This window comes from Falco biarmicus, chromosome 14 (assembly GCF_023638135.1).
Source record: "Falco biarmicus isolate bFalBia1 chromosome 14, bFalBia1.pri, whole genome shotgun sequence".
NCBI lineage: Eukaryota > Metazoa > Chordata > Aves > Falconiformes > Falconidae > Falco > Falco biarmicus.
Window position 1 is genome coordinate 16,477,420 of NC_079301.1, and position 25,944 is coordinate 16,503,363.

General features: G+C 48.5%; 5 protein-coding genes, 1 long non-coding RNA gene and 1 other non-coding gene across 9 annotated transcripts; 3 read left to right on the forward strand and 4 right to left on the reverse strand.

Moving 5' to 3' along the window:
* The first annotated feature begins 314 nt into the window (after positions 1-314).
* Positions 315-5,780, forward strand: SOWAHD (sosondowah ankyrin repeat domain family member D). 3 transcript variants are annotated; one of them, XR_008825585.1, is made up of 3 exons: positions 315-1,765; positions 3,207-3,541; positions 5,520-5,780. XR_008825585.1 is itself a non-coding variant. In XM_056360162.1 (2 exons), exons 1-2 carry the CDS (start codon positions 892-894, stop codon positions 5,534-5,536), a joined length of 891 nt encoding a protein of 296 aa, XP_056216137.1. In that variant the 5' UTR covers positions 315-891; the 3' UTR covers positions 5,537-5,780. The 3 variants fall into 3 exon arrangements, 2 of the variants coding, with proteins under 2 accessions (XP_056216137.1, XP_056216136.1); XM_056360162.1 differs by lacking the exon at positions 3,207-3,541; XM_056360161.1 differs by lacking the exons at positions 3,207-3,541; positions 5,520-5,780 and adding an exon at positions 2,654-3,173.
* Positions 5,781-5,814: 34 nt separating this feature from the next.
* On the forward strand, positions 5,815-7,931 carry LOC130159016 (uncharacterized). Its single transcript, XR_008825586.1, has 2 exons — positions 5,815-6,084; positions 6,195-7,931. It is a non-coding gene; the product is annotated as an uncharacterized LOC130159016 (long non-coding RNA).
* Positions 7,659-10,270, reverse strand: RPL39 (ribosomal protein L39). Its single transcript, XM_056360167.1, has 3 exons — positions 10,120-10,270; positions 9,681-9,784; positions 7,659-7,998 (listed from the first exon to the last, which is right to left on the reverse strand). The coding sequence occupies exons 1-3, from the start codon at positions 10,120-10,122 to the stop codon at positions 7,950-7,952; spliced, it is 156 nt and encodes a 51-aa protein (XP_056216142.1). The 5' UTR covers positions 10,123-10,270; the 3' UTR covers positions 7,659-7,949.
* Positions 8,460-8,592, reverse strand: LOC130159044 (small nucleolar RNA SNORA69). Its single transcript, XR_008825602.1, has one exon. It is a non-coding gene; the product is annotated as a small nucleolar RNA SNORA69 (small nucleolar RNA).
* A 44-nt stretch (positions 10,271-10,314) lies between the features above and the next one.
* On the reverse strand, positions 10,315-18,223 carry UPF3B (UPF3B regulator of nonsense mediated mRNA decay). The gene is made up of 10 exons (XM_056360153.1): positions 17,927-18,223; positions 17,695-17,801; positions 17,467-17,573; positions 15,922-16,020; positions 15,455-15,565; positions 14,779-14,822; positions 13,913-14,101; positions 13,271-13,422; positions 12,245-12,557; positions 10,315-11,386 (listed from the first exon to the last, which is right to left on the reverse strand). Exons 1-10 carry the CDS (start codon positions 18,104-18,106, stop codon positions 11,240-11,242), a joined length of 1,449 nt encoding a protein of 482 aa, XP_056216128.1. The 5' UTR covers positions 18,107-18,223; the 3' UTR covers positions 10,315-11,239.
* Positions 18,224-18,325: 102 nt separating this feature from the next.
* NDUFA1 (NADH:ubiquinone oxidoreductase subunit A1) lies at positions 18,326-19,160 on the forward strand. The gene is made up of 3 exons (XM_056360168.1): positions 18,326-18,498; positions 18,706-18,795; positions 19,063-19,160. Exons 1-3 carry the CDS (start codon positions 18,397-18,399, stop codon positions 19,081-19,083), a joined length of 213 nt encoding a protein of 70 aa, XP_056216143.1. The 5' UTR covers positions 18,326-18,396; the 3' UTR covers positions 19,084-19,160.
* A 1,112-nt stretch (positions 19,161-20,272) lies between these two features.
* NKAP (NFKB activating protein) lies at positions 20,273-25,939 on the reverse strand. Its single transcript, XM_056360159.1, has 9 exons — positions 25,686-25,939; positions 25,098-25,178; positions 24,652-24,725; positions 24,316-24,435; positions 23,810-23,855; positions 23,282-23,397; positions 23,064-23,139; positions 22,426-22,575; positions 20,273-21,796 (listed from the first exon to the last, which is right to left on the reverse strand). The coding sequence occupies exons 1-9, from the start codon at positions 25,937-25,939 to the stop codon at positions 21,622-21,624; spliced, it is 1,092 nt and encodes a 363-aa protein (XP_056216134.1). The 3' UTR covers positions 20,273-21,621.
* Positions 25,940-25,944: the final 5 nt, after the last annotated feature.

Sequence of the window (25,944 nt, forward strand, 5' to 3'; positions counted from 1 at the left end):
CTTTGGGGTGCTGCCGGGGCCAGGGGAATTGTCCCGGGATCAGTGTTATGGATTTATGTGTGCCAGCCACCGCAGCAGGGTCCGACTGGAGGATCCTGCTGAGAATGCCAAGCCCAAGTGAAGGTTATCAATTAGTCTTTTATTAATTCCTGGGTTACAGCTTGAGCTGGGTGCCTCCGGCGAGGGACCCCTACCCCAGTCACCTCTCAGTTACACCCACGCCACCACCACCCAGCCCCCAGGTCCAATAACATAAGTGTTGTCAGTGGTCTCCTGATTCCTTACTGGGTTTGGCTGTCGCTGGGCTGGCCGCCTTCTGGTTCCTGCATTCTCTTGGAAATGTCTCCTTGGTCCTGAACTTCTTCGCTCTGCTCAGATCTGCTGGATTCGGGGAGTTCTTTGTTGGCAGCATTACTTGTATCAAAAGTTTACGCTTGGGCGGCTCTTGCAGCCTAAGGCTTCAGCTGCTTTAGCTGCTGATGCTAACGAGGCTGTTCAGGGAGAAGAACACAGTTAGCTCATCAAATGTCTTCTGTAACACCAGCATCAGGCTGCCCAGGACCCTCCACCTCTGCCCGCCGCAGCGGCCCCGCGCACCCAGCCGCTCTCCCTCTGTGACGCTGCAGCGGGGCCGGGGGGCGGGTGGCCCGTGGCTGCAGTCGTGCTCAGCACCGGCAGCGGACGCAGCGTGCAAAGGTCGCCTGCGCCACCCCGGCAGTGCAGCAGTGCAGCAGATCCGCCGCCCTGCCTGGTGTGCCCTCCCGCCACGCACAGTCGGTTCCTCCTTTGCCTGCCGCTGGGGCAGCGTGGGGCGAGAGCTGGGCAGCGTGGGGCGAGAGCTGTGCCCTGCCGGGGAGCGAGCTGCCGGCCAGCCCCACGGGCAGCACTGCCATGGCCCGGCGGGAGCGGGAGCAGGGCTCGGCAACGCAGAAGGTAGCTGGCATCATCCGGACATTCACCTTCCTGGAAGCCACCCAGCCCCAAGCAGGGAGCCTAGCCCGCAGCTCCCATCTCTGGCCGGCCGCCACAGGGAGTAGAGAGCGTTTCCATCCGCTGCAGAAGATGGACACCAACAGGAGCATCAGCCGGGGAAGCCAGGGCCTGGGGAGCTGGGGTAGGACAGCAGGTAGGCTCTCTCTCGGCCCTGGCAGTGCCCGGAGGAAGGAGCTGAAGGAAATCCTCCTGCAGAGCAATAGCCCCAGCAGCACCATGCGGTTTGCCACCGCTCAGAAGACATCCAACAGCAGCAGTCTCCTTGCAGGGCCGCACCAAGAGCCGAAACCCGAGCAGAGCCCTGAGGTGCTGTCCCTTGCTCTGGATCCCCTGGAGCACGAGTGGCTGCTGACGGTGGCCCAGGGCGATGCAGACAATATCATCAGGCTGCTGGACCTGGATCCCAGCCTGCTGACCAGGAAAGACTTTGTGACGGGCTTCACCGCTATCCACTGGCTTGCCAAGCATGGCCACCATGAGAGCTTCATCCAGGTCATCTCCCACGCGCAAAAGAGGGGCTATCCCGTCGACGTGAACATCCCCACAGCCAGTGGTGGGCTCACCCCCTTGCACCTGGCTGCCCTGCAGGGACACGAGCTGCTCATCAAAGTGCTGGTGGGAGCTTACGGAGCAGACACCAGCCGCAGGGACCACAATGGGCGCAAGGCTTGGCAGTACCTGAGGGCAGACACCTCCAGGGAGCTGAAGGAGCTGGCGGGGGCCTTGGAGGAGGACTTGGTCCAGCTGCACTCTTACAACACCAACAACAACTGTAAGTCATCCAGAGAGGCCAGGGCAGGGCAGGACTGTGTGGACTCCGGGGCTGAGGGGAAAGCCCAGCGTTCCTGGAGCCTGTCAACCCTCCGGGACTTTGTCAGGCAGGCATTTACTTTCTTCCAGGAGCGCTGAAGCTCCCCTGGCCCCATTCGCCTGCAAACCCACGCTGAGCAGCAACCAGAAAAGCTTGCAGGGAGCTGGGAATTTGGCAAGGGCTGGCACTTGAAATCCCGGCCACGTGGGGATTAACCCCCTGCACGGGGGCACCGCGGCCACCCTGGGTCTCGCATGGTCTTTTGGGGCTGTGCTGGTGTGAGTGTGTGTGGGGCCACCACAGCCATGGGGAGCACTGCCTGGGGACAGCCCTTCCAAAAAACCGCCCATCCCTGGAGGGGGTTTCACCCCCTGCCCCTGCTGATGGGGACTCCTTGCTGCAGCCCAGCAAGGACCCACAGTGGGGGCTCACGTGCCGGCCCTGCTGCTTCCCGACACCCCGTGTGCCCATGGGGGGATGCTGACCCCCCACGGGAGCTGATGCACCACGCTGGGAGCTGGGGGTAGGTGTTTGGGCTGCCCATCCCAGGCTGCCGGCAGGCTTTGCGTGTGACTGTAGGTGTGTCACACAGCGACTCGGTGACTTGGTTCTCCCACCTGTAAAATGAGGCTGTTGGCACTGCCGTGGCTCCCAGAAGTGCTGCGAGGTTGGACTGGTCATGGCACCTCGGGTGCCTGGATAGAGACACTGACAGAATATCAAATATTTCACAAACATACTCTGAGATGCCAGAGACCTGGCACTGGGCTGGCAATGTAGAAGCAACTATGGCTTCAGAAACAACCCCCCCACCCCAACACTTTTTTATGTATGCTTCTCTGCCGGCAGGGAGAGCGGGTACAGACAAGCAGACCATGCCACCGAGCTGCAAACGCTTTCCGGCTCCCTGTGAGATCCCTGGATCTCTGCCACATGCACTTCCTCTGGGCTGCTGGTTGTTTATGACAGCTAAAGCTGTTTCTCAGTGAAGTAAGAGCTGGAGTGCCCATCTTGCCAGAGGAGGCCAGGCCCAGAGAAGCCTTTCAAAGTGCAAGACAGGTCCCCCTGGCAGCCCTTCCATGGGGACCCTCATCCAGAGGAGCCCAAGATGCTCAGCCTCGCTAGGATGGGGGCCAGAGCGGAGGAGGCAGGAGGGATGCCCGTGGTGGCTCCCACAGGGACTGAAGTCCAGGAGCAGCTCTGGAAAGATGATTCATTGCTTAAAACCATGGAAAAGGTACAAAGGCTGTGAGATTATCTTTGTTGCTACTGAGGTCATGCTCGAAAATGAAACTTGAGAAACATTCCCACAGCAGCATAACCCCCCATGTATGTACGGATAACTGCATTAAAAGGGGAAAGCCTCTGCTCTCCTGTTTGTGTTTTTTTTCACCAAATGCAGCTCTGCCCAGCTGATTTCAACTCGCTTTTCACATTCTGGAAGGCCAGGGCTGCTTCAAAGTATCCTCAGAAAAACAACTGCTCTTCCCCTTTTTCATCAGCATGAGGCCATTTCTACTCCTTAAATAGCAGTCCCATTTGAGAAGAGACTCAGACAGCAACCGGGGAGTTTCTGTTCCCCACTGCAGAGCAGCAGCCCCTGCGGAGACACCTCGCTTCAGAGGGAAGTCACAGTTTCTTTCCAGTTGCCTTTCTGGGGGTCTGCAGGGGTGACCGAGCGACTCAGGATCACCTCTGGCCACTCAAGATCTCGCACCTTGATGCAGAAAGATACAGGTAACTTCCTTGGGGGAACTTCAACCTGTGGGTTTCACAGACCCTGAGCAAACCCCATTTATATTCAGACTGTGCACTGAAGTGCTGCTGTGACACTGGAATAATCCAGTCTCAGTGGATGACACATGGAAGAACAGCCTCCAGATGAGTGGACGGTGATCCAGTGACTGATAGTGTCCGTACAGGTGGCTGGGTGGACACGTAGATGTGTCTGGACATGTTTTTAATCACTGAGGTCAGCAGCAGAAACATGCAAAACACACTGGGAATGGATGTAATGCCTGATCTATAGTGGTTTTGTAATGCTTTAACTTCTTAAGAGATGGAAGACTATGGCAACATAGCTCCTTCCAGAACTTCTCTGGCCACATCCATGCCATGGGGCAGCAGGCTGGCTTCTAACGAGTCTGGTCACACCAGCCCAAGTTTTGGTAACCCAAGTGCTGCTGATAAAGGCTGGTGTATGTCTGACAGAATATTTTTTGACCTCTTAGTCCTCTGTCACCCTTTCACAGCGGCAGGCTGTCGGGGAGGGAGCACGGGACTGCTCTTACATCCTCCTCTGAGTAAGGCACAGAGCAAACAGTGGAACTAGTGAGCATTTCCTTGGAGGAGCGGTTTTCTTGGCATTTGTACCCGCAGCTTAATCACATTGCACCAGGAAACGTGGACTTCAATGTTCCATTCAAAAGTAAAATTTAACTGGCAAGCGCTACGGTTAAATAAGACTAAACGTTTTTTAGTACTTGCCTCCCCTTGACAGCTAACCAAACCCCCCTGAAAGCAGCCTGTCCCCCCCATGTTTTGCTTGTGAGTTTGAAGCTGTATTCTGCTCCAGGGCAAATCAAGCAGGCACTTCAGGAGGAAGACCAAAGCCCTGCTTCTCTGAGTGGTGTTACAACATACTCATCACCACCACCACCCCAGCCTTGCCTGCCCTGCAAGGGTTCCTCTCCACAGAGGAAAAAAAAGGATCTTCTTCAAATCGCAGTACTCTTTCTGCTGCTGTATGTTGTGTTTGCCCCAAACACCATGCCACTTCCAGTGACCCACACCTCTGCCTCGCGTGGTTTATTTTCATACCTACAGAGGGGCAGTCGGTTTGGAAATACAGGCATGTGTAAAAAGCAGTCTTCAAGTATACAATCGGCTCTCCCTTGCTTCTCACTCAGAAAACAGACTTATATCCACCAAAATTAATGGGCTAGAATATCCAAATGATTTAATTTTTTCCTTAAAGCTTCTGTTGACATCTTGGTTATTGTGTGTTAGCCCAGTTCTGCAGAGGTCCTTGATCCCCCCCTGTGACTCTCACATGGAAAGAGAGGGCAGAGAGCTGCCACAGGAACAACAGCAATCATTCAGACCCAGAGGTACCTGTGTCGGTTAAGGTTCTGCAGATTGAGTTTAACCCAATTTTATTTTGTACTAAATTTACTTTGTGCGATGCCTTAATGTCCAATGTGAAAAGTCAATCAAATTTGAAACTGTTAAAAATAATATGAGGGGTTATTTTCCAAAGAAGCTTCTTGATAGAAGCTGCTTCCATCTAATAAAAACAGCCCAGTAATGATAGTAATAGGGAGACTACTAATAAACAGTAATAAATAGTTCAATCTATTGCTCAGGAAAGCTTTCCCACAGATGCCATGGAGAAAACTGTCTTCTTCCATTCTCAAGTCCATAAAATGACTTTTTTCCTCCTCAGCCAGATCCCCAGAGATATGATTAAAAGAGAAACTCTTTTTAAAAAAAAGCAGCTTTGCCTGCCAGCCGCGGTGATGGGGAGAGGCAGGGGGTGGTCTGCAGGGCTCCAAGGCTGATCTTTGATCCTCAGCAGCGCTGTTATTTCCTAAACACCTGCTTCAAAGAGAAGGGCGTAAGAGAGATTAAAAACCATTGGGGTAAAGGTGTTTGTATCACGTGAGCGTCTGTTGAAACATCTCTGGCAATGCCGTCTGCTGCTTTCCTGTTGCAGTTACTACTTCCCCCTGATAACGAAGTAGAAACAAGACTCTTGGGAGACAGGAAGAGAAGCCAGAAGATACTGCTCAAGTGTCCTGAAGCTGGTAAAAATCCCAGCCTTGCTCTCCTACGCTCACAGAAACCTCCAGCACACCCCAGGAGACAGAGGCTGCCATAAGCTCTGAGCGAGGTACTGTTGGGCATTTACATGTGCTTGGCATATGCTGCTGCCCAGCACTGTTTGCAATGAATTGTAACACGAAGGAGATAAAAATCCATTTACCTTCCACATGAAAAGCCACAACACAGAAAGTGTGGCAGGCTGAAGCTTCCTCCGGAAGCTGCCACCCAGGAGCTGAGCCACCACAGCAGGCTGAACCCGGAAAGCAGCACCTTCACAGCCCTCGGCATCAGGATGGGCTTTGCCACAGCTACATCCGTGAACGGGCTTGCACCTCCCTCCCGTTCTTTCCTGCTGACCGGGGCGTCCATCCCAGGCCTGCAGTGCAGAAGGGAAAGGAGCAGCAGCCACGCAGGACTCGGTGCTGAGCCACAGACTCCTCCTCCACTTCCCTGCGGTAAATAGATGTTTCACAGGCCCCAGTGGAGAAGGCCAGTGCTGAGGAGCGGGAGTGCTGACTGTTCTGAGTGGTTTAATCGCTTCTTTCCTCTCACCCTTTTTACATAGCTGCCAACTCTTCCTTTGAGCAACATCTTGAGTTACTACCCTTCTGCTGAGAACATCTTACATTAAGCTGCACCTGTGGCTGGCATCAAGACCAACTCCATCAAGCCAACACAAAGCTCCGCACAAAACTTGAAAGGTTATTACATATCCTAGGGAACACGCAGACATTATGTACTAGTCTGTAAAAGTATTGCATTTTGTAGGAGATAAAGCTATCCGCTGCCCTTGCCGTATTCTTCCCTTTCCTCCTCCTTTCCCACCTCCCAAGTGAAACTTTCAACTAGATTATTCCACTGCACCCACTGCCCATCCAGGATCTTAACCCCAGGCTCCAAGGGCTGCCCTGCCCCACGTCCTGAGAGCAGCTCCGGGTGCTGTTCCGATCTCCGGGACCAGACCCACATGTGGTAAGAAGCCGCCACCCTCGGCTGAGCACAGGAGCCACCTACAGCTGACACAGGCGAGTGGTTGGGGCAGCCTTGCCGTGACACTGCTCAGGTGCAGGACCAGGACAGGCAATGGTCTCTGTATTCAAGCACCACTGACTACTCTCTGCTCCATGTTCTCACCACCTGGGCAAGTATTTGTACCGTACTTCTGGGCATGTAACGTGTCAGCATTTGCCCAGCGCTGTCGTGCCACCTTTTGTGCTGTTCAACACCTGCAGTTCAGACATGCTCTCCCATTAATGAAACCGTTATCTGACTGACCAACAGGCCCAGCTACACGATGTGGCCCACGCTGGATTTTCAAAAGGGCCACGTGGGACATAGCGGTGGAGTCAAGAATCTGCAGCTGTGACAGAAGCCAGCCACAGGGAACATCAGACTTTTAAGCATAACAGAAGAGAGGGTGGTAGCTGGGGATTGACTTGGTTTAGCAAAAGGTTGTTAGTCTGGATCCCCCTCACCTACCACAACACGCTGCCAGCAGGAAGCCACCTTACCCCAGATGAGCATATTCAGTGTGCTTCACTTTTCAGCCCCATAAAATGCACCCAGTGGCTATACAGACACATCTTTAGCAAATTCTGACAATGCTACTCACTTTTCTTAATAGCATTTCATAAATCTACAAGAAATGTAATCCAGTCTTCCCCAGGGTTAAGTAGCAAGAGGCTGACACTCCTGCTACTGTAGCCACCGTGGTCTACGGATCATAAAGTGAAGTCTTTTTCAAACATGTCTCTCTAAGACATTTTTTTTAACCTATTTCAGTTTGCCTAGGAAGAGATTTTCTTCCAGTTAACTCCTCTAAAATCAGTTCTGATTCTTATCCCTTTTTCTTTAAAAAATTGGTACACTTGGCTCTAAAAAGGTTTACAAAAGTGAAAAGGAAGCCACAGTCTACCTGAAAAGAGCTGACAAAGCATCTCACACCAAGTGAGGCTACATTCACGATACTGTTAGTTTTTGTTCTCTGTCACTATCCATATATAGATATAAAATAATTCCAAGCAAGACATTCATGTCCATATTTATTAGTAAGCCTGTACACTGTCAATACTCATGATGAAGCCTGAAAAAAAGAACACTAATAGAACACAGTCTCCATGTTTCAGATGCAAATTACTTCAAGATTTTCCCCAGTTAACATCAATATCCCAGACCAGCTCATAAAAAACCAAAACTACTGGTAATTGCCGTCCAACACTACAGCAGGAATCACTCAGGGGTCACCGAACAGCGTACAGGGTTTATCAATCTGACGCAGAAAGACAAGTGTTTAATTAGAGTTCCCAGGAGACAGTCTCTCTTACAAGCCCAGCTTGGTCCTTCTCCAGTGTCTCCTTTTGGAGTTGTACCTAAGACAAAAGCAGTGTAAATTAGCAAAGTGCACACACACATTCGAGGATCAAGGCGGACTGAAACCACCTTTAATTAGCTCAACAGTAAAGGACTGAAATCCTTCTTTAGACAGCAAGCTGCCAACAATAATTAGCTGTGTACTTTTTTAAAAAATTTCCCCCTCTTTACTTTCTTCATTCACTAACCAACTAGCACATAAATTGTTACTGTGACAGAATCCAAACCTCAGAGATAACAATGCCTGCACAGATGCATCAGCACTGGCGTGTGAATATCCTGCCTCCTCATTTAGACACAAGACCTGGGATCTTGTACATATTGTCTAACGATAATGAAAACTACCTCCTGAACGCAGTTCATGGTCTAACACAAGTATCACTTTTTTTCAAAATACAAAAGCAGAGCAGCGTATGGAAAAGGCCCTCCTCCAGGAAAGTATATTAATTTATGAGTATGTACTTGTACATGTTAAGAACATGCAGTTTCACCACTGTATATGTGAAACCGAAGACAGCGTTAACACGAGTTACTCTCAGCAGGAAAATGGCAGTACTCCCACAGAATGAAGCACTGTAATTGCAGCCTGCTTTAGCCACAGTTCGGATAAAACTGATGACTGCAGTACTGAAGTGCTACAGGACAAAAAAAATCATGGTTTTGCCCCATGATAAAGTATTCCAAAGTACTGCGATTTAGCTAAAACAGAACCCTGTTACAAGCTGGTGTCTGGAAGACAGGGATACAGTTTGGGGCACACGACACCAATTTTGCCTGGAAAGAAACCAGTCAGGGGAAGTAACAGGAACAGAATCTGGCACTTCTGTGCAGTAACGCTGCCTGAGCCAGCCACTGCTACTGTCACTCTCCTCAGTACTTAGGACTAAAAATGATCTGGAAGAATCCTGTTCTCTCGGAAAGTCTAGACAAGGGAATATACGAGATAAAAAGCCAGCTGCACAGTGTAAGTGACCAAACTGTATTGGTTGAAGCTTTTAAACCAGAGGGCTCCGATATGCACCACCTTCTGCACGCCTCACATGTACCCAGTATTCTACAGTACTTGCTGCACTGTCCTAAATACAGTGCTTTAAAACAAACACTGTAAGCAAACAAAACCGCACTGTTGTACGTTAATTCTGCAGTCATGTGTCAAGGATCTTAAAACTATCCATTTTATCTCCCATCCACCCAACAAGCCCTTTGCTCCTTTACACACAACCTTCCGTATCTCAGAACACCCATGCCCAGCAAGATACTGTTCCTTGGAAATACAGGAACCCAGAGGGACAGCTATGAGAGAGGGGAAAGGTGTTGCAAAGTGGAATGTCAGAAGCAGAGAGGCTACCAGGGTACAAGTTCTGGAATTAATTATCCACACGTACAGTTCACGCTTTACACGTGCCATCACGTGGACGCTTGCAGAGCCCTGGCAGGAACTAACCTGCCGCAGAAGGGACTGGCATGAAAGCCCCACCATGCCTCAGGAAAACAGCGAGCCAGCAGCATCCAGAGGAGCGGCCTATCGCCACCAACATGCCTGTGCAGTAGCCACAGCCTGCACTTTCCCTTGCAGAAACACTCTGGACAACGGGCTTGTGAGCTGAGCGCGCAGGCAGGGCGGGCCTGAGCCTGTGCGGCCGCGGCCCTGGGAAAGCACCAGCCCGCATTCACAAGTTACCTGATCTTATTGCCCGTTTTCATGCGAATCCACTGCGGGATGGGCCGGTTCTGCTTCTGCTTCTTAGCAAGGAAGCGTTTGATCTTGAACGTCTTGTGGGACGACTGGAAGAGAAAGCAGGCAGCCGTTAGCGCCGCACGGCCCCGCGGGCAGCTCTGCCGGGCCCGGGACAGGGGCTCAGCCACGCCAGAGCACGCAGCCCCGCCGAGCAGGGCCCGGGCCGGGGGCTCAGCCGGAGCGGGCGCCGGGCCGTGGGCTCAGCCGGAGCGGGCAGCTGGCCCCGCCGAGCAGGGCCCGGGCCGGGGGCTCAGCCGGGGGCGGGTGCACCTGGGGCCCTCCCGCTCTGCCCCCCGCCTCCCGGGATCCCCAAGGCAGCCAGCGGCCACCGGAGCGCTCGGGGTGGCGCGGCAGGGCGGCGGATGGCGGCCGATGGTCTCACCATGGCGCGGAGCTGCCCAGCCTCCCGGCGATGGCGGCGGCGGAAGAGGCGGAAGGGGCGGGGGGACGCGGCGAGCGAGGCGGCGGCGCGGGCGGGAGCGGCGGGCACAGCGCCCCCAGCGGCGCGGCGGGCAGCGCTCCCCCTGGCGGCGCGGCGGGCGCGGCGCAGCGGCGAGCAGCGAGGCAGGGCGGCGGCAGGGTTTCTGCGAGTTTATTGGGTTCGGTACAAAAGAGCTACGGCTAACAGGCGCTAGCTGGGGAGGAGCTGCTACTGGCGAAGTCTCTCTCTGGGCTGTAAAACAATAATACTTCAGGTTACGAGGGAAGAGGAAGCAGTGCCAAGAAGGCAGGAGTTCGGAAACATTTCAGCCTCCAAGAAGGGAGAACGCTGGAAAAGAACAGGATGCCCAAACCAGCTACATTTGATTAAAAATAAGCATTTCAACGTAGGCAGACTTTACATGAGAATTTGTCAATTAAGCCAGCTTATTCATACACTCCAACTTGGTTACTTTATCCAGAGAACCACCGAAGAGGAGGGCCTCTCCCTCCCTACTGCTGCCACTGCAATGCCAGATGTTCTCCTCTCTACCTGCCCGAGGGCTCCTGGTCGCTGGATCCTCAACAACCCCCGCCTGGTACCTGCCTCAGCCAGACTAACACAACCTAGTCCTCACTGCCTCAGGCGGGAGCACCACACAACACAGCAACACCTGTGTTAACTCCAGGCAACTTCGAGCTCGTGCCGCTTAAGTGCGTCAAACACTGGCTCCGATGGCTTTACAGTAAAGCTCTGGCTTTAGATCCAGCTGTCATCTCCTCCTGACCACGCGACTCATTTATTATCATACTTAAGGCCATAAAGTCTTTCTACTTTGCAAAGATTCTCTTCTCCGTTGTAGTTAGATGCTGGGAAAATAAATTCAAATAACTGAAAATACAATGAGAACACATTTCAAATTCCGAATCTACAACTGAGGTTCTTTAACCAGAAACATCCAACAGCACAATGCCCCCTTTTCTTCCTGTGTTCCTTCTTCGCTTCGAAGGCACTTCTGGATTGCGTAGTACATGCTCTTTGGCTGCACAGACAGTCAGAACACATAAGGCTTGCACACTAGTCACTCCTCTTCCTTCGTATTACTGGTCTCACTCTCTTGTTTCTTATCCGCTCCCTGATCTGTGGGCTTCGCAGCACTGTCTTCATACTGACACAATCTGCTTCGGCTTCGGGCTCCTGGCTGGTACAGCTGCATTGCTGGACGATCCTGAAATAGATCAAAACTATTTAGACTCTTTCACAGCCCCATGCTATCATGGTTATTACAGCATCAGTGATATCAGAAACAGCTCAAATTCAAAATTTTCAAGGCGTTTTAAGTTAAATTATTCCACCATGGTGGCAATGTAACTGCAACTGTCTCAAACCAAGGTAGTCTCTGTTGTAAGGCAACATCCCTGTTCAAGCCACAAAGAACACTTCACATAGTTGAAGTTATTTGTAAAGAGTTTCTTCTTGGATGAGTTCAGCTCACCCTCTCTCAGAATAGAGGCCAACCTCAAAGCTTCTTCAAAACCTTGAGTTTCATTTATACCTGATAACGCCTTAAGTGACATGGAAAACATGCAAAAGAGATTTGCAAAGTATGTAAAAAAACTAAACTCAAGACATTATTTCTTGAGTCTTCAGATTTTCCTTTCACATTCTGCACGTAGCAGTCTTGCCCTCGTTTTGGAGGAACCTGTTCAATCACACTCCCACTTTGAGATGTATTTTCAGGCATGTATAGCACCAGCAGAGATACAGGCAGATTACTGATGCTCTACTGAGACCTTAAAGGTACAGCCTACGGCATAAGTCAGCAAATGAAAAGGGATCAGTGCCTTCACAGTTTAGCCCAAAGTATCTGGGCTTAATTCCTGCAGTGGCAAGAAATACCACAAACAATTTAGCAGGCTTTAGCAGACAAATGGGTAAACTTTCTTGCAATGGCAGAGTTTGTTACCAGAACAGGGAGAAGTTTCAACAGAGAAACCACATGGTTCTTTCCTCTAAGTGTTTTCATCCTAAACAACCACAAACTGGTCCCTGTGAATTAACACATGAATTTAAAGAAATCCAGCACCTTGTTTCTGATACGATCCCTCTTAATTGTATCCTCTTTTTTATCGTCTTTGGTTACTTTCTCAGATTTGTCCATGCTGCTGGTAAAGTCTGTAAGATCACTTTTCTTTCCCTTTTCTCTGAGTAAGTCTCTCTCCTTTTTCACCTCTTCCTCTTTTCTTCTAAAAACCTTCTCTTTCTCAAAGCGCTCTTTCTGCCTCCGACGCTCCTCTTCTTGGCGTCTCAGTTTCTCCCTCTGTGCTCTCTCATATTCTCTGTCTCTTTCAAAATCTCTATCTCGGTCCCTGTAGTCCTTTACACACTCATCTTCCGATCTGTATGAAAACAAAACTGAAAATTAAGCTCAAAAGATTCATCCAACAGACCTGGGAGATCAATGCAATAGGGGTGTAAATGTGCAACATGAAGACGACACACTGGTAGGTTCTAGGGAGCTTTTGGGAAGCTGTAATAACCCAAGTCATGCATGATAACCAGAGATGACACTGACTTGCTGGCATTTCCTAGCCTTCTCCTCACACAGCTGGCTGAGTCTCCTCTGGCTTTGGAAAACACCCAAGTTTCTCTGTCTCATCTCTATTTCTCACATGGCAGAACTGAATCTGGAATGGATCACAGAGTTTTTGAGAATTACACTTCTCACTTTGACCTTCCACAAGCCTTAAAGGGACTAATAACTGGAGTACGCTTCTCCTCTTGCCACAGTTATAATTCTCTCATTGCAAGGACAGTGCTCACAGCCTGCTGCAGGTCACCTGCACCTGGGCTTCTTTTTTGGAGCTCCTACAGTGAGTTGTGAAACTACTAAAATTTGTCCACTAGTGAAGAATTGTCAGGTAGTTCACACAGCTTTCTGTAATCACAGGGATGTGCACTGCCACAGAGAATACATCCCATGCCTTATATCAAAAAGAGAATTTGAAAGGAATTTGAAGACATGGTCATGGCAGAGCAGCCTAAGCCTTAGCATGATCAGGAAACAAGTTATATATACATATATATATATTTATAGCAAGTACTAGAATACTTTTTTGCCTTCTCTTCTTTTGTCTCCCCATCAGATCGTTTGGCAGATGCACTACTCGCATTTTTTTCCTCCCTCAGAGTCTCTTTTTCCAGTTTCTTGGATTTTTCTTTTTTCTCCAAGTCTTTTTCATCTTTTTCAGGCTTCTTAAGTAGCTACAAAGAAAACAGAAGTCTCAACTAAAAAGCTCACTCTAACACATATTGTCTGGCACAACACTGAAATTGCATCAAAAGGAACCATAGTCCAGTAAGAAATAAACATTAATATTACTACAAATCTGTAGTATTTCTAAAAGCTGGAGTGTATGAGTAAGCATAATCCACACAGCAGACTAAGATTTTTCTCTTAAAACAGGCCATTTTAGAAAGCTTTAAAATAGTCTCCGATTCCACAGTGAATTCACAATTGTTTACCACAGCATGTACAACAGTCACATGACAAAAGCTTTAAATATTTCTATGAAGCATTACAGCATGTAAACCTTTACAATGCCCAATATTGAATATTACAAAAAAGTCGTAATTTACTAACACCAAACTCATGTTATTCTTCACACAATACTCAAAGCACATTTTGAGAGACTGATATACAAATAATAGGGAAAGGGAGTGTAACAGTTTATAATAAAGAACTGTTCTAGACCTTAATCTTTGGTTCTTCTTTTGATCTGTCTCTTTCTTTTTCTGGGCATCTGTCTACCTTCTTCAGTTTTTCTGCTTCTTTTCTCTTCCTTCTCTCCTCCTCTTTCCATTTTCTTCTTTCTTCTTCTCTTTGCCTTTTTCTTTCCAATTCTCTCCTCCTCCTCTCCTCTCTTTTTTCTTCTCTCAGTCTCTGTGTGTGTAAAAGCAAAGAGAAATAGTGTATTTCCACACTAGAAAACATCCCTTTAAGCTTAACAAGACACCCTGCTGCAAAGCAATAAAGTACTTCCTTGCCAAATAACTCACTTCAAAAATGCCCCTATTGTAAAAGGACAAAAAAAAAAAAAAGGTCCTGTCGTCTCTGCTGTTCTGCTGTGAATCCTGACCATGTCACAGCAGCATCTCATTTTTTCCCCCCCTTGCTCATAAGCCTTGGTTTGCACAGTCTTAAACACACACAACACTAGCCTCAGCCTTTAGCATTCTAATTTTTAATCTGCTCCGTTTGTGAACTTTTCTGATACTAAAAGTTAAAATGATATCACGTGCTAGGAGATAGATCATCTACAAGGACCTCAGCCATAACTGCACTAAAAATGAAACCATTAAAATGGAATCTGGTTTGGCAGTGCCACAAGAATGTTTAGCTGTGACCAGAATGCACGCAAAGCACCACCGTTCCTGCAAAGGCCAGCATTCTAGTAGTTTGCAACATGTGAACCAGATGTTAACAAGTAAGCTGCGTCAAAAGCTGCTTCTTCAAAAAGAAGGGCAGAAACATAATATATACACTGCAATATACACACCCATGCTTTAAATGAGCAAATTGTACTTTCAAGCAACAAGAAGATTCTGGAAATGTCTTACCTGTTTATTTTTCAAGAAGTTCAATAAAGGAGTAGTCTTTTTAGCTAGAGAATATATAAAACAAATTTAAACAATTACTGAAATACCTACAACAAAACCCTATATGAAATGAAGCCGCCACATGGATTATCCAGCCTATCTCTTCCCCTCACATACAGCAGCGAAACAAATATTCCAATCCTATCCCTGAACAGTAGCAACCATTAGGATTCTATAAACTTCTTTAGGACTCTAATACAATATCCAGTACACCTATCTGTAAAGCGTTATTCAGCCTGCATTAGGCTTCTCCTAGATTTTCTCACTTGGAAACAGATGCAACATGCTTAAAAAGAGCATTCTGGTCATTTCTGTGGTAGTTTACCCAACCACACCACCTCCTAACTTGTGCCTGCAGGGAACATCACTGCATCTCACTGAAATACAGCCCCTCCACAGCCTCATCTGGCTAACAAATATCTGACTAGCAGCTTAAAACAGGAAGGAAGATTATAAAACTTAAACCTAGGGAAGAATTCGGAGCACAGGAGCAACATAAAATACACTGAAACAATATTAGCCTAAAGGTTTAACAAATACCAAGCAAGCACACAAAAGAATTCGGAGCTCCCAATTACACCACATACATTTCTTTGTGCTCTACGAAAATGTAACTATAATACACATATTTCCATACCTATTAACTCTTTGTTTCTTGCCTCTATTTCCTCCAACAAAGTTTCAGGAGTGGAGGTTAGTTTTTCATCATCTGCACTGTAACTTTCCAAAAACTTCTTGTACTCTGGATCTACAGGGGAGAGGAAAAGGGAAGGAGGAAAAAAAGGGGGGAGGGGCAGGGAAGATACACTGTAGCATGAAAAGAATTTGCATTGCACACTGCTGGAAGTCTGGGTTAGATTTGCGTAAGTTGTGTTTATAGGTCACCTTCTCATAAGCTGGCAGCTCTCAAACGAGCTGCTGCATTGTTTCCCTAGGATGATGGCATTTAATAGATTCACAGCTGACAAAGCAGTGCTAGTAAGCTTCACATACAGTTAAGCAAACATTCTATTGATCAACTACAGTGTCACAATAAAACCATTATACTCAAATTACTGTTAGGCCTTTGAAGTCTACACATGAGAAACAAACTAGCTGCTGTACCATCTTCGATAGTTCCAGTTTTAGCATCCTTTTTCTTACTCTTCTTTTTTGCAGCTTTTTGGAAGGGTGCGAACTCAACTATGGCAGCATATTCCTGACCTGTTATGAAGAAAAGGAAAAATACATTAAAATAGAGATGAAACACCTATAAAACAATGAGTATATTGTCCATGTCTAAAGCAGGAAGGTAAGCCTCACAAGAAATATGCAATACTATAACAGAAGACTTGGACAGCATTAAAAAACTCTAGTATTTTGAAAGCCATTTAATTAAAAAAACCTGAAACAACATTTTAGAGACAGCAGAATTAATGAACTACACACTTTCACAATGTTAACAAACCAGCAAATTCACAGACTCACAAGAAGGAAACAGTAGATTTAAGACTGTCCGTAACTGCCAGTTCAGCCACCTCGGCTACACTGCACCACATAATACCCTCATCCTACAGACCACGTGCTCACTGTGCAAGCAGAAGAGAGTATTTACAGTTAACACAACTGAGGCAACTCTCACTTTTTGGCACACTACAGGCAGGCTTCCACACTTTATCTTCTGACAAAAGTGTTACATTTATGGCTGCATAAATCCAATATTGCTGTTGGGTATGGCAAATAGTGTGCTGTTACACTGTCAACCAGCTTTTTTAAAAGACCTAGGTCTTATTAGAACCTTGTCACGCAACCCTCCTAAGTAAGGAGGAATCTTGCGGACAGAGCTGTGTGTCGCATAAAACACCTGGCTGGACAAAATGTGAAACTCAACAGACTGGAAACAAAGTTCAAGACAAAATCCTTAGCCAACAGGAAGACTCTTGTTAAAGCTTTTGCAAAATATCTAAATTTAAAGGTCTATCAATGAGAGACTAACACTTTTCAGTGCTACTCAATGTAAGCAATTCTAAAATGCAAAATCTAAGAACATGAGATGCACTGAATACCTAACATATTTAGAAAAAAAGCTAAGTGGCAACTAAGTACTTAGATGTTTAACCAATGAATTAAACAAAACATTTGTTTCCTACAGATTAACATCTCTAGAGAGCAGTCACTTTCACCACTTAGACTGCAAGGAACAAGCTGTTCATTTTACAGAATCAAGATAACTCACTCGGTTGCAAACTGGAACAAGTAATAATCTGAATTCAAAACTGATTAAAAAATAATTCAGTTACACATGTACAGAACAGGTGAGAGGAGCAGCAGAGGATGTCTGGCATCATTAACCTCAGCTTCACTTAGTTTGGACAGTGACACCACCTACTCACTCTCACCTTTCAGGCTTTATACTGGGGTATGACAACACAAGTATTAACGTCAGTAATGTGGCAACTGGTCCTGTACGGATACCACTACCACTTTCACATGTGCTTAACTGCACTTTACGCATGATCTAGAACATCAATCCAGAAGCATACAAAACCGATTTTGAGTAGTTTCCACAAGGAGTTAGAAGTCTTTGAAATACCGCATGACATTCACTTAAGGCAGTAAACCCAAAGAAACCAGAAGCGGCTCGCCAGGCAGCCCACCCCCCTCACTTGCCTTTCTGATCCACAAAAACGTAGCCGTCAAAACGGTCCCTGAAGAGGACTATATCTTCCTGGTTTTTGAAGTTGATGTAGGCTCTCGAGAACATGTGAGGGTACAAGCTGCAGAACGACAAAAGGGAGAGCGCCAGGCTGAGGCAGCGGCATTCGCCGGGACCCGGCCGGCGGCAGTGGCGGCTCCCGGGAGCCGCGGGGAGCTGAGGGGGGAGGGCGGCGGCCGTACCTGGAGTCGTTGGCGAAGAACTCGAAGTAGTCGTGCTCGGGCAGGGGCTGCAGGTGCTCCTCCAGCTGCTCCTTCGTCAGGCTGGGCGGCAGCCGGCGGATCACCACCTGCGCACGGCGGCGGCGGTCAGAGCGGCCGGCCCCCTCCCCCCCGCGGCGCCCCCCTCCCCACGGCCGCCCCGCCAGGCCCGGCACCGCGGCGGGGGCCCCGCCGAGCCGCCCGCAGGCCGCACCTTGCTCAGCGTCTCCTTCTTGTCCTTGGGCCGCTCGAGACGGTCGAGCTCGGCACCGCCGGCCCTGCCGTCCGTGCCGGGGGCGGTGCCACCCGCCGTGCCCGTGCCCAGCGGGGCCCCCGGCCCGGCGGCGGGCCCGCGCCGCTCCTTGGGCCTGGCGTTTTCCTTGTCCTCCTTCATCCCGGGCCGCGGGGCAGCGCCGCGCGCCCCCACGCGCCCATCGGCCGCCGCGCCTCTCGCGCGACTGCGCCTTAAAGGGCCACGAGCCGCACCCTGGGCCCCGGCCCGCCCCGCCGGACCACGGCTCCCGGCGTGCCCCGCGCCCCGCCTGCCCCACCGCTCCCGGCGTGCCCCGCGGCTCCTGGGTAGCGGCGGCGCGGGGTAGGCCGGGAAGGCGCGCGGGGCAGGCCGGGAGTGCCCGCAGCGAGCTCGGGGCGGCGGGGCGGCGGCGGCGGGGCGGCAGCGGCGGGATGTGGTACGAGATCCTGCCCGGCATGGCCATCATGGGCATCTGCCTCAGCATCCCCGGCCTCTCCACCCTCTACATGCACCGCTGGTGCAACGGCGGCAAGGTCAGTGCGGGGGCGGGCCGCCCGCGGCCTCCCACCGGCGGCCCTGCCCGCCGTCCCGGGGCTCCGCTTTCCTCCTTGGGATTCCCCCCTGTCCCCTAGGATCTTCCCTTCCCCCTGGGGTCCGCTCCCGCTCGGCCCCACCCTCCCCCCCCCGCCGCGACCCCCCTTCCCCTGGGCCGTAACGGGCCGCTGTGTGGGCCTCGGCAGGAGAAGAGGATCGCCCGGTTCCCCTACCAGTGGACCCTGATGGAGAGGGACAGGCGGATCTCGGGCACCAACAAGTACTACGTGTCCAAGGCAGGTGCTGGGGCATCGGGCCGAGACTGTGGGGGGAGGAGCAAGGACCACCTGTCCCCGAGCTCTGGGCTGGGGGCTCCCACAGCTTCCCAGGTGGGCAATGGCTGCTCCTGGGGCTGTGGGAGCTCCGTGCCGACATTTTAATTTTTATTTATGATGGGATTTGGGTACTTTGGCATAGCTTGAAGACCTGTGTGTTCAGCAGTGCCCTTTGGCAGTTAGCCATGGGAACGGTGCAGACACAAGCTGTTATGTTTTCTTTTTCAGGGCCTGGAGAACATAGACTAAAGTAGCGGCACTTTGAAGAATCCACCTATCTATATAAAAATGATTTAACTCTATAGTAAAGATATACATCTATTCAACCCTTGTGTCTGTATTGCTGTGGTTTTATTGCTGACATACCATACGTTATATGGTATGTAAGGCCCCTTTGGTCAGTTGGGGCCAGCTGTCCCACCTGTGTCCCCTCCTAATGTCATGTGCCCCCCAGCCCGCTCGCTGGTGGGCTGGGTTGAGGAGCAGGAAAGGACTTGGCTGTTATTGCTTGGCAGGCCTTAAATGAACACCCTGTGTTATCAATGCTGTTCCGAGCACAGATCCAAACCATAGCCTCATAGTAGCTACTGTGAAAAAAATTAACTCTACCCCAGCCAAAACCAGCACAACAGCTCATAGCCACTGCTCAGAAATCTTGTACTGTAGCACAACCTTAACACTGTAACATTTGCCTTCACAAGAAATTACTCCCAGAGGCTTTAAACCAAAACTAGTCTCATCCATGAAATTTTGAAGTACTAGATAGTAGCTTTCACCTAATCCATCTGCTTTTTGAGGTCCTGAATGTTAACTCTGCCCCACCTCTCCTCTCCTGCAGACCTTGCCTGCGGAGGTATTCTTCACTCTTGAGTCCAAGCAGGCTGAATCACAGGTAAATAGCACTACTCCTTCATCACCAACAATTTGGGAAGTTCTAGCAAGCTTCTCCATGCCAAAAACAAATAGGGAGGAGCTTGATCTAAGTTAGTTTGCAGTAACAGCAGAGAGGCGGAGAAACCTGTCAAAACCTTGCTATGTAAAACTAATTGACTCTGCTTATGATTAGCTTCACCACTCCACCACAAGCAGGGATAGCCACCCCATAAACATCTGCCGTGTCCCTAATGACTTTGTCCTGGGCTTACACAGGTCTAGCGGTGTTCTTTTTAGCAGATCTGCTTACACAGTTCTTTTTGGCAGATACACTTGCCCTGTGCATGAAGGCCAGCTCTGAGCTGGCCAAACTCAGATTCAATACTATTCATACTATTTATCCTCTTTTTATTCCACCTTCCAGGCCAGAACAGCGTCAGTTTAGACAAAAGTGGCTTAAGGACATTATTGAAAATAAAACAATCCTCATGGAAAGACTTATTTTCTCCAGTTTGCCGTCACCAATGCACTGTTGGTATTTTGTGGAGAATCAAATAAACATAACTAAGAAAGAATGACTCATCCTTATTAGTATTTCTGCTCTGTGGATACATAAAAAGCATTAAATCTGTGCAAAATTAACTACAGCCTGACCTGGCAGCTGCCTTTATATAACGGTCCCTTGCAGGTGTGGTGGGTATAGCAAGATGGAACCAGGTTCCAGAGCGCAAACAGGAAGAGGCAACTGGGCCAGACTTGCTTGTTTGCGAACACCAGGTCTGAAGAACTCCAGGGCAAATGTTATAGGACTTTTATTTTCTTTATACAAATATACAAGACATCTCTGCTGCCAGAACTACAACACAGAGACTCGGGAGAACCAAAAAAAAAAAAAAAATAGCCTTTAGAAAACATTTTGGCTTTAAAAGCATTTGAGAAAAAGGTGGCTAACGCGCAGTATGTTTGGAAATATGCAGTTGAGTCAAAGATAACCACCACAGAAGCACTATCCGGAATAGGCCTCCAAGCACAGAGTTTAAAGAAAGCCTGTGATACTGCTGAAACAGACCAAATTAAAGTACCACAGGAATTAAAATAAGGTTTTAATCTAGAACAATTCCACAGGCAAAAAAAATGAAAATAAATTAAAAGACACATCCTTGTTACCATCTGTGTACATCCAGGGGTTCCAATCACTGCACCCCACTGCTCTGATACCTATGTATAACATAGGAGAAAAAGAAGCAAGCAACGTAGTTCTCCACCATGGGCTTTGGCAGATTGAAGCTCAGACCCTCCTATTTATACCCCAATGGCAATCTGCTTGCTTTAATTGAAGCCCATCTGTATTAAATTACAAACTCATTTCTATTTACAAGTCTAGTTTGAACCACAAACCAAACAACTGTTTCGAGAAAAAAAATAGTATCTAAAAGACTTACAAAAAAAAAAATACCTAAGTGGATAGTCTTAGATCTTAAACAGGAACCGAGGAGTTCCTTCGTTTTTGCTGCTGTTACTGGTAGCTTGCTTCTGATGGCCAGCCTACTCTCATTAATCAAAATAAATGGAAAAATCACACTTGTCAGCATCAGGTAACAAAAGTCCTTCCATGGAATCCTCCTGCTTTTCCAATTGAAAGTGAGCACAGAACACTGCCAGCTCTAACCTTCCCTGCCTGTTCCTGCCTTCCCTGCCTTGTAGCCTTTCACTTTACAGGGATTCCCTGTAGACTGTGAATAAATCATCCAAGACAATCTGACAAAAGTATTTCCTTCATACAAGTGATCCACTCCTGAGGCTTGGCCCTGTTGGGTGAAAGGCACTGCAGCACTTGGAGCTTTTTTCAAATTATGACTGGAACAGGTTAGCTGCTGCTTAGTAGAATCTCTGGTGTACAGTTCAAATAAAGAATTATTTTTCCTCTTTGCCCTTAGTCTTTCTGTAGACCATCTCTCGAAAACTTGCGAGGATCTTATTCTCTCGTTTCCTCCTCTCCTCCTGGTTGAAAGATGCCAGAGCTCTCTTTTCATCTGCGCTGTAAATCTGGTTCTCTTTACGCAGACGCACAGCTTCCATTCGGCGATGTCTGCAGGGGAGAACATTGTGTACATCAGCATGGGCAGAGGGATGCAATTCCCTGTCACGGGTTCCATCCATCAACTGGCTTGTAAATAAAGATACCTACACTAGGGAATCCAAACTGCACACAAGCTTTCTCAGAAAGGAGCATGGCAGAGCAAGAAACTGACTTCTGGGAGTGTCTGCTCCCAGCCTGTCAGCTGGAAGCCCTGCCTACTCCCAGGGTGTCAACTGCTGGCTCCCTAGAATTTAAGTGAAATTCCTGTTGGACTCGGAGAAAAGTGCAGTCAGCCTCTCACATCTTAATTTGTCTCCTACTGAAGAGCCAGCACATCACCTCTGCTGTCCAAACACACCACCTTCGAGCCACCTGACTGACACAAGCATCTCTTCATTTGGAATACAAGATACTTAAAAGTTATTAACTGGAAAGAATTTTTGCTCTTGGGGAGAAAGTGTCCTTAAAAAACTCACCATGTGTCTATAGCAATAGCGAGTTTAGCACAGATTATTGCAAGCGCACAGAGCACCTTCTCCACGCTTTCATCTAGAGCTTGGAAGCAGTCTTCCAATGGGCCAACAGAGGAAGCAGCTCTTGAAAATTTCACTGAACCATTACCACCATCAAAACCATACCTGCTGCCACTCATGACATAACCAGAGCTCTCAAACGATGCAATCTCTTCACTGGTCAAGCCGATTTCACCTCTCCGGGGTATACGTTTTCCTGCTTTTACGTACTCTGCCATGGCTGCACCTTCACCAGGCAAGAGGGCATGTCCGTAGCTTAAACAAACAAACGAACAAGCATCCCAGTGATTTCAATCAGTCTCAAATATAGAGCTAGAACATGATTTAGATAAGCTAAACATCCAGCTTCCCTCTTCACTACTTCCTACAGCTGCATTTTTAAGCATTCTTTTTCTTTCCCACACATTGCTCCATTTCTTCCTTATGGCTAACACTAGCAAAAACATCTTAAATAACCAGTTGAATCCATTCCGATTACACAGGAATGAAGACACTATAAAGTCACAATACCGCAGAGCATTAGAATAGACATCTTACAATTGATTTTCTAGAAATCAAGGTTAACACACATAAACCAGACTTTCCTACCTCAATTCAGGCTAGCACCACTACTACTTCTGTCTGAGTTTCTGGCACAGCATTTCTCTGATGCATGTACACTGTTATAACAGCCCTTCTGAACTGTAACTTTCAGGCTTGGTTTACTTGATGCAATCAAAGTATTGTTAGAGCTGGCTACTCACTTCAAAGGCCTATCATCCTGAGATGCATGAGTTTTGGGGGCTTCTGGTCCAATCAAGCTATCAGCTTCTGTATTTTCTGCAACAATCAAATAACAAGGAAGATTAATGTTGTGCTCATTGTTATCAGAACAGTTACGCAGGTCAGCAACACCTAACAAAGAATTCATGAAAAGGACATCAAGAAGTTTCAACCCAAGTTTAAAGTCAGGTGAACCTACTTGACCTCTCAATCCAGAGATCTTCCCCTTGAAACGTTTCATCATCAGAATCCTCACTACTTGAATCACTGGATTCCTTCCTGCTTCTTTTATTTTTCTTTTTCTTATACTTCTTCCTGTGATAAAGTCAAAGACAGACATGCTATTTACCAAAATCTAAGATGAAAGAAAGTGCTGGAAATCATACTCAGGTAATTAGTTTCTGAAGGCAAATTCCACCTACAGGAAGACCAGCTGTCTGCATATAGATTGTTGCTTCATAGAAAACGCCTTACAACAAAACAAAGACAATATATACTCTGTTAAGCCTTTCATATAGCGTTAGAAAGTGGCTCCTTATTTTTGCATCAAGTCTTCTATGCTGCATATTCTGTAGATTTAAATAAGATCTGTCAAATTAAGATTATTTGACAGCATTTACAGCCCTAATCACAAGAGTGCTCAGCCTTCCTCACTACCTGCTAAGGAAGTGGTACTTCCCTCTAGTTAAAAGCAGGGAGAATTACACACGACTACCTGGAAACTTACTTTCTGTTCTTCTTTTTCTTCTTCTTGCTTTTCTTTTTATCTTCATCTGAAAAATGAAAGTATGTATAATTAGCAAAAGGAGATGAATAGTTATAACTAAGTAGTTTACTGCACTGTGAATAACTAACTGCCTCCACCAGAATGCCACGCTACAGAGTTTCTCAGATGCGATTTGTCTAGGTACCAAATAATACTGAGAAGTATTAGTAGAAACCTACCTGCAGTATTGTTCGGTATGAGAACGTACTAAACATACCTCTGGCACAAGATGCTCAACGGATGCTAAATTCAGAAACCCTATTTCCTGAGGCCAGACCACAAGCACTCAAGGAAAAGGCACTACAAACCCAGCAAGATGGTGAAAGAAAAGAACAGACTGATGCTGCAGCTCTGTAATTTCAGAACACTGCAAGCGTGCAACAAAAGCCAGAAGCACCACTTTGTGTTCAGAGGAGAGAAGGAGAGTTCTTGCACCACGCACATTAGCTGAAACCCTCGTTTCTTACCGCTGGAGTTCTGCTCAGACTCTGACTCGCTGTCGCTGTCCTCAGAATGTTTTCTGCTTTTTCTTTTGGATGCCTTCCGCTTTTTCTTCTTTCTTTTCTTCTTCTTTTTCTTTTTTTCCTCTAAATGTTTTAAAAAGATAACATTGGAGAACAAAGATCATCTAGCTCCATATGCATTTCCCGACCTTTCCAAAACAACGCTCTCCTTTGAACTGGAGTCCACCACGCTCACTTCCACCTATCAAAGTCAGTGAACCTCTTGCAAGCAACAACAGTGGGTTCTAGACTTGGTAGCATCCCATTTTTAAAACAAGCTGTGTAAGCAAACCAAAATACCTTCTGAGCTGGAATCTGAAGAACTACTCTTGGATTTTGCCTCTTCATCTTCTACTGGTGTATGCTCATCGGAACTGAATAAAAATAAAAGTTTGCTATTTAAAATCTATTTTGTAATATTCAAGATCAAAGGCACATGCTTGCAGATTTTGAGTCAATACTTGCAATAGAGTAATTATTAAACAGCTAATTTGCAGCATGGGAGCTGCTTTCAGAACCGCAACATGAAGGCCACCTGATCTACAATAAATCATCTCTCTCATAATCCGTATGATAGAATTATTTGGGGGGAAAAAAGAAAACTAATAATCTCATTATGTTGATTCAGAAATGAACCGACACATGAATTGTGGCAAAGGGACCAGAGTAGGGCTAAGACTTTTTTTAAGTTAAACTGACATACAATCCATATCATAAAAAACGGAAGGAAAGAAGATATGCCTTACTCGGGGTCAGGAACCTTTGGTGACAGTCCCCAGACTTCAGGTGCCCCCAGTTCTCCAATTCTCTCTCTCTCATTGAGTCTCCTGTAACGGAAAACACCTTCGCTGAAGCCCAGGTGCTACACCCAGCAGGTAAACATCTGAAGTCTGATACCTGTTCCCACTTCTAATTGCCTACAGCAGCCACAGTAAGGAGAACAAGCAGCCAGCAGCAAAGCTCCGTATGCTGCAGATGGGCGGGTAAGGGGTGTCAGCACCCTCCCAGCCCAGCCCGCTGCGGAGGACGGGGTGTCAGCCCAGCCCGGCCCAGCCCCGGCCCGCCCGGGCGCCCCGGCCTGCCAGTACAACCGCGGGGAACGCCTCACGCCGTGCCCGCCGCCAGGGAAGGCCGAAGGGGTTAACGCAACGCGCCGCCAGGCCCTGAAAGGCCCCGCACAGCAACAGGCCCGGCCACCCCCGCCCCGGGAACCACTGTCCCGGTTCCTGCTCTGGGCGCCCCGGGAGCGCCGGTTCCTCCGAGCGGCGGGGAGGAACGGGCACGACAGGCCCCACGGGAAGCCCCGGGCCGGGCCAGCCCGGGCGGGCGCTCGCCTCTGCCGCAGGATCTCCTCCTTCTCCTTCTCGTAGTACTCGGGCCAGGCCTTGCCGTGGTGGTGGCCGTGGTGCGCGGCGGAGCGCGGCCCGCCGGGGGTGCGCTCGCGGGAGCGGGACCAGCTGCGGCTCCGTCGGTGGCTCGGGCGCTTCAGGCCGTTGCGCTCACGGGAGCGCGACCGGGACCGGGACCGGCGGCCGCGGCGCTCGGGGCTGGCGGCGGGCGGGCTGCGCGAACGCGACGCCGGCGCCATGGCGG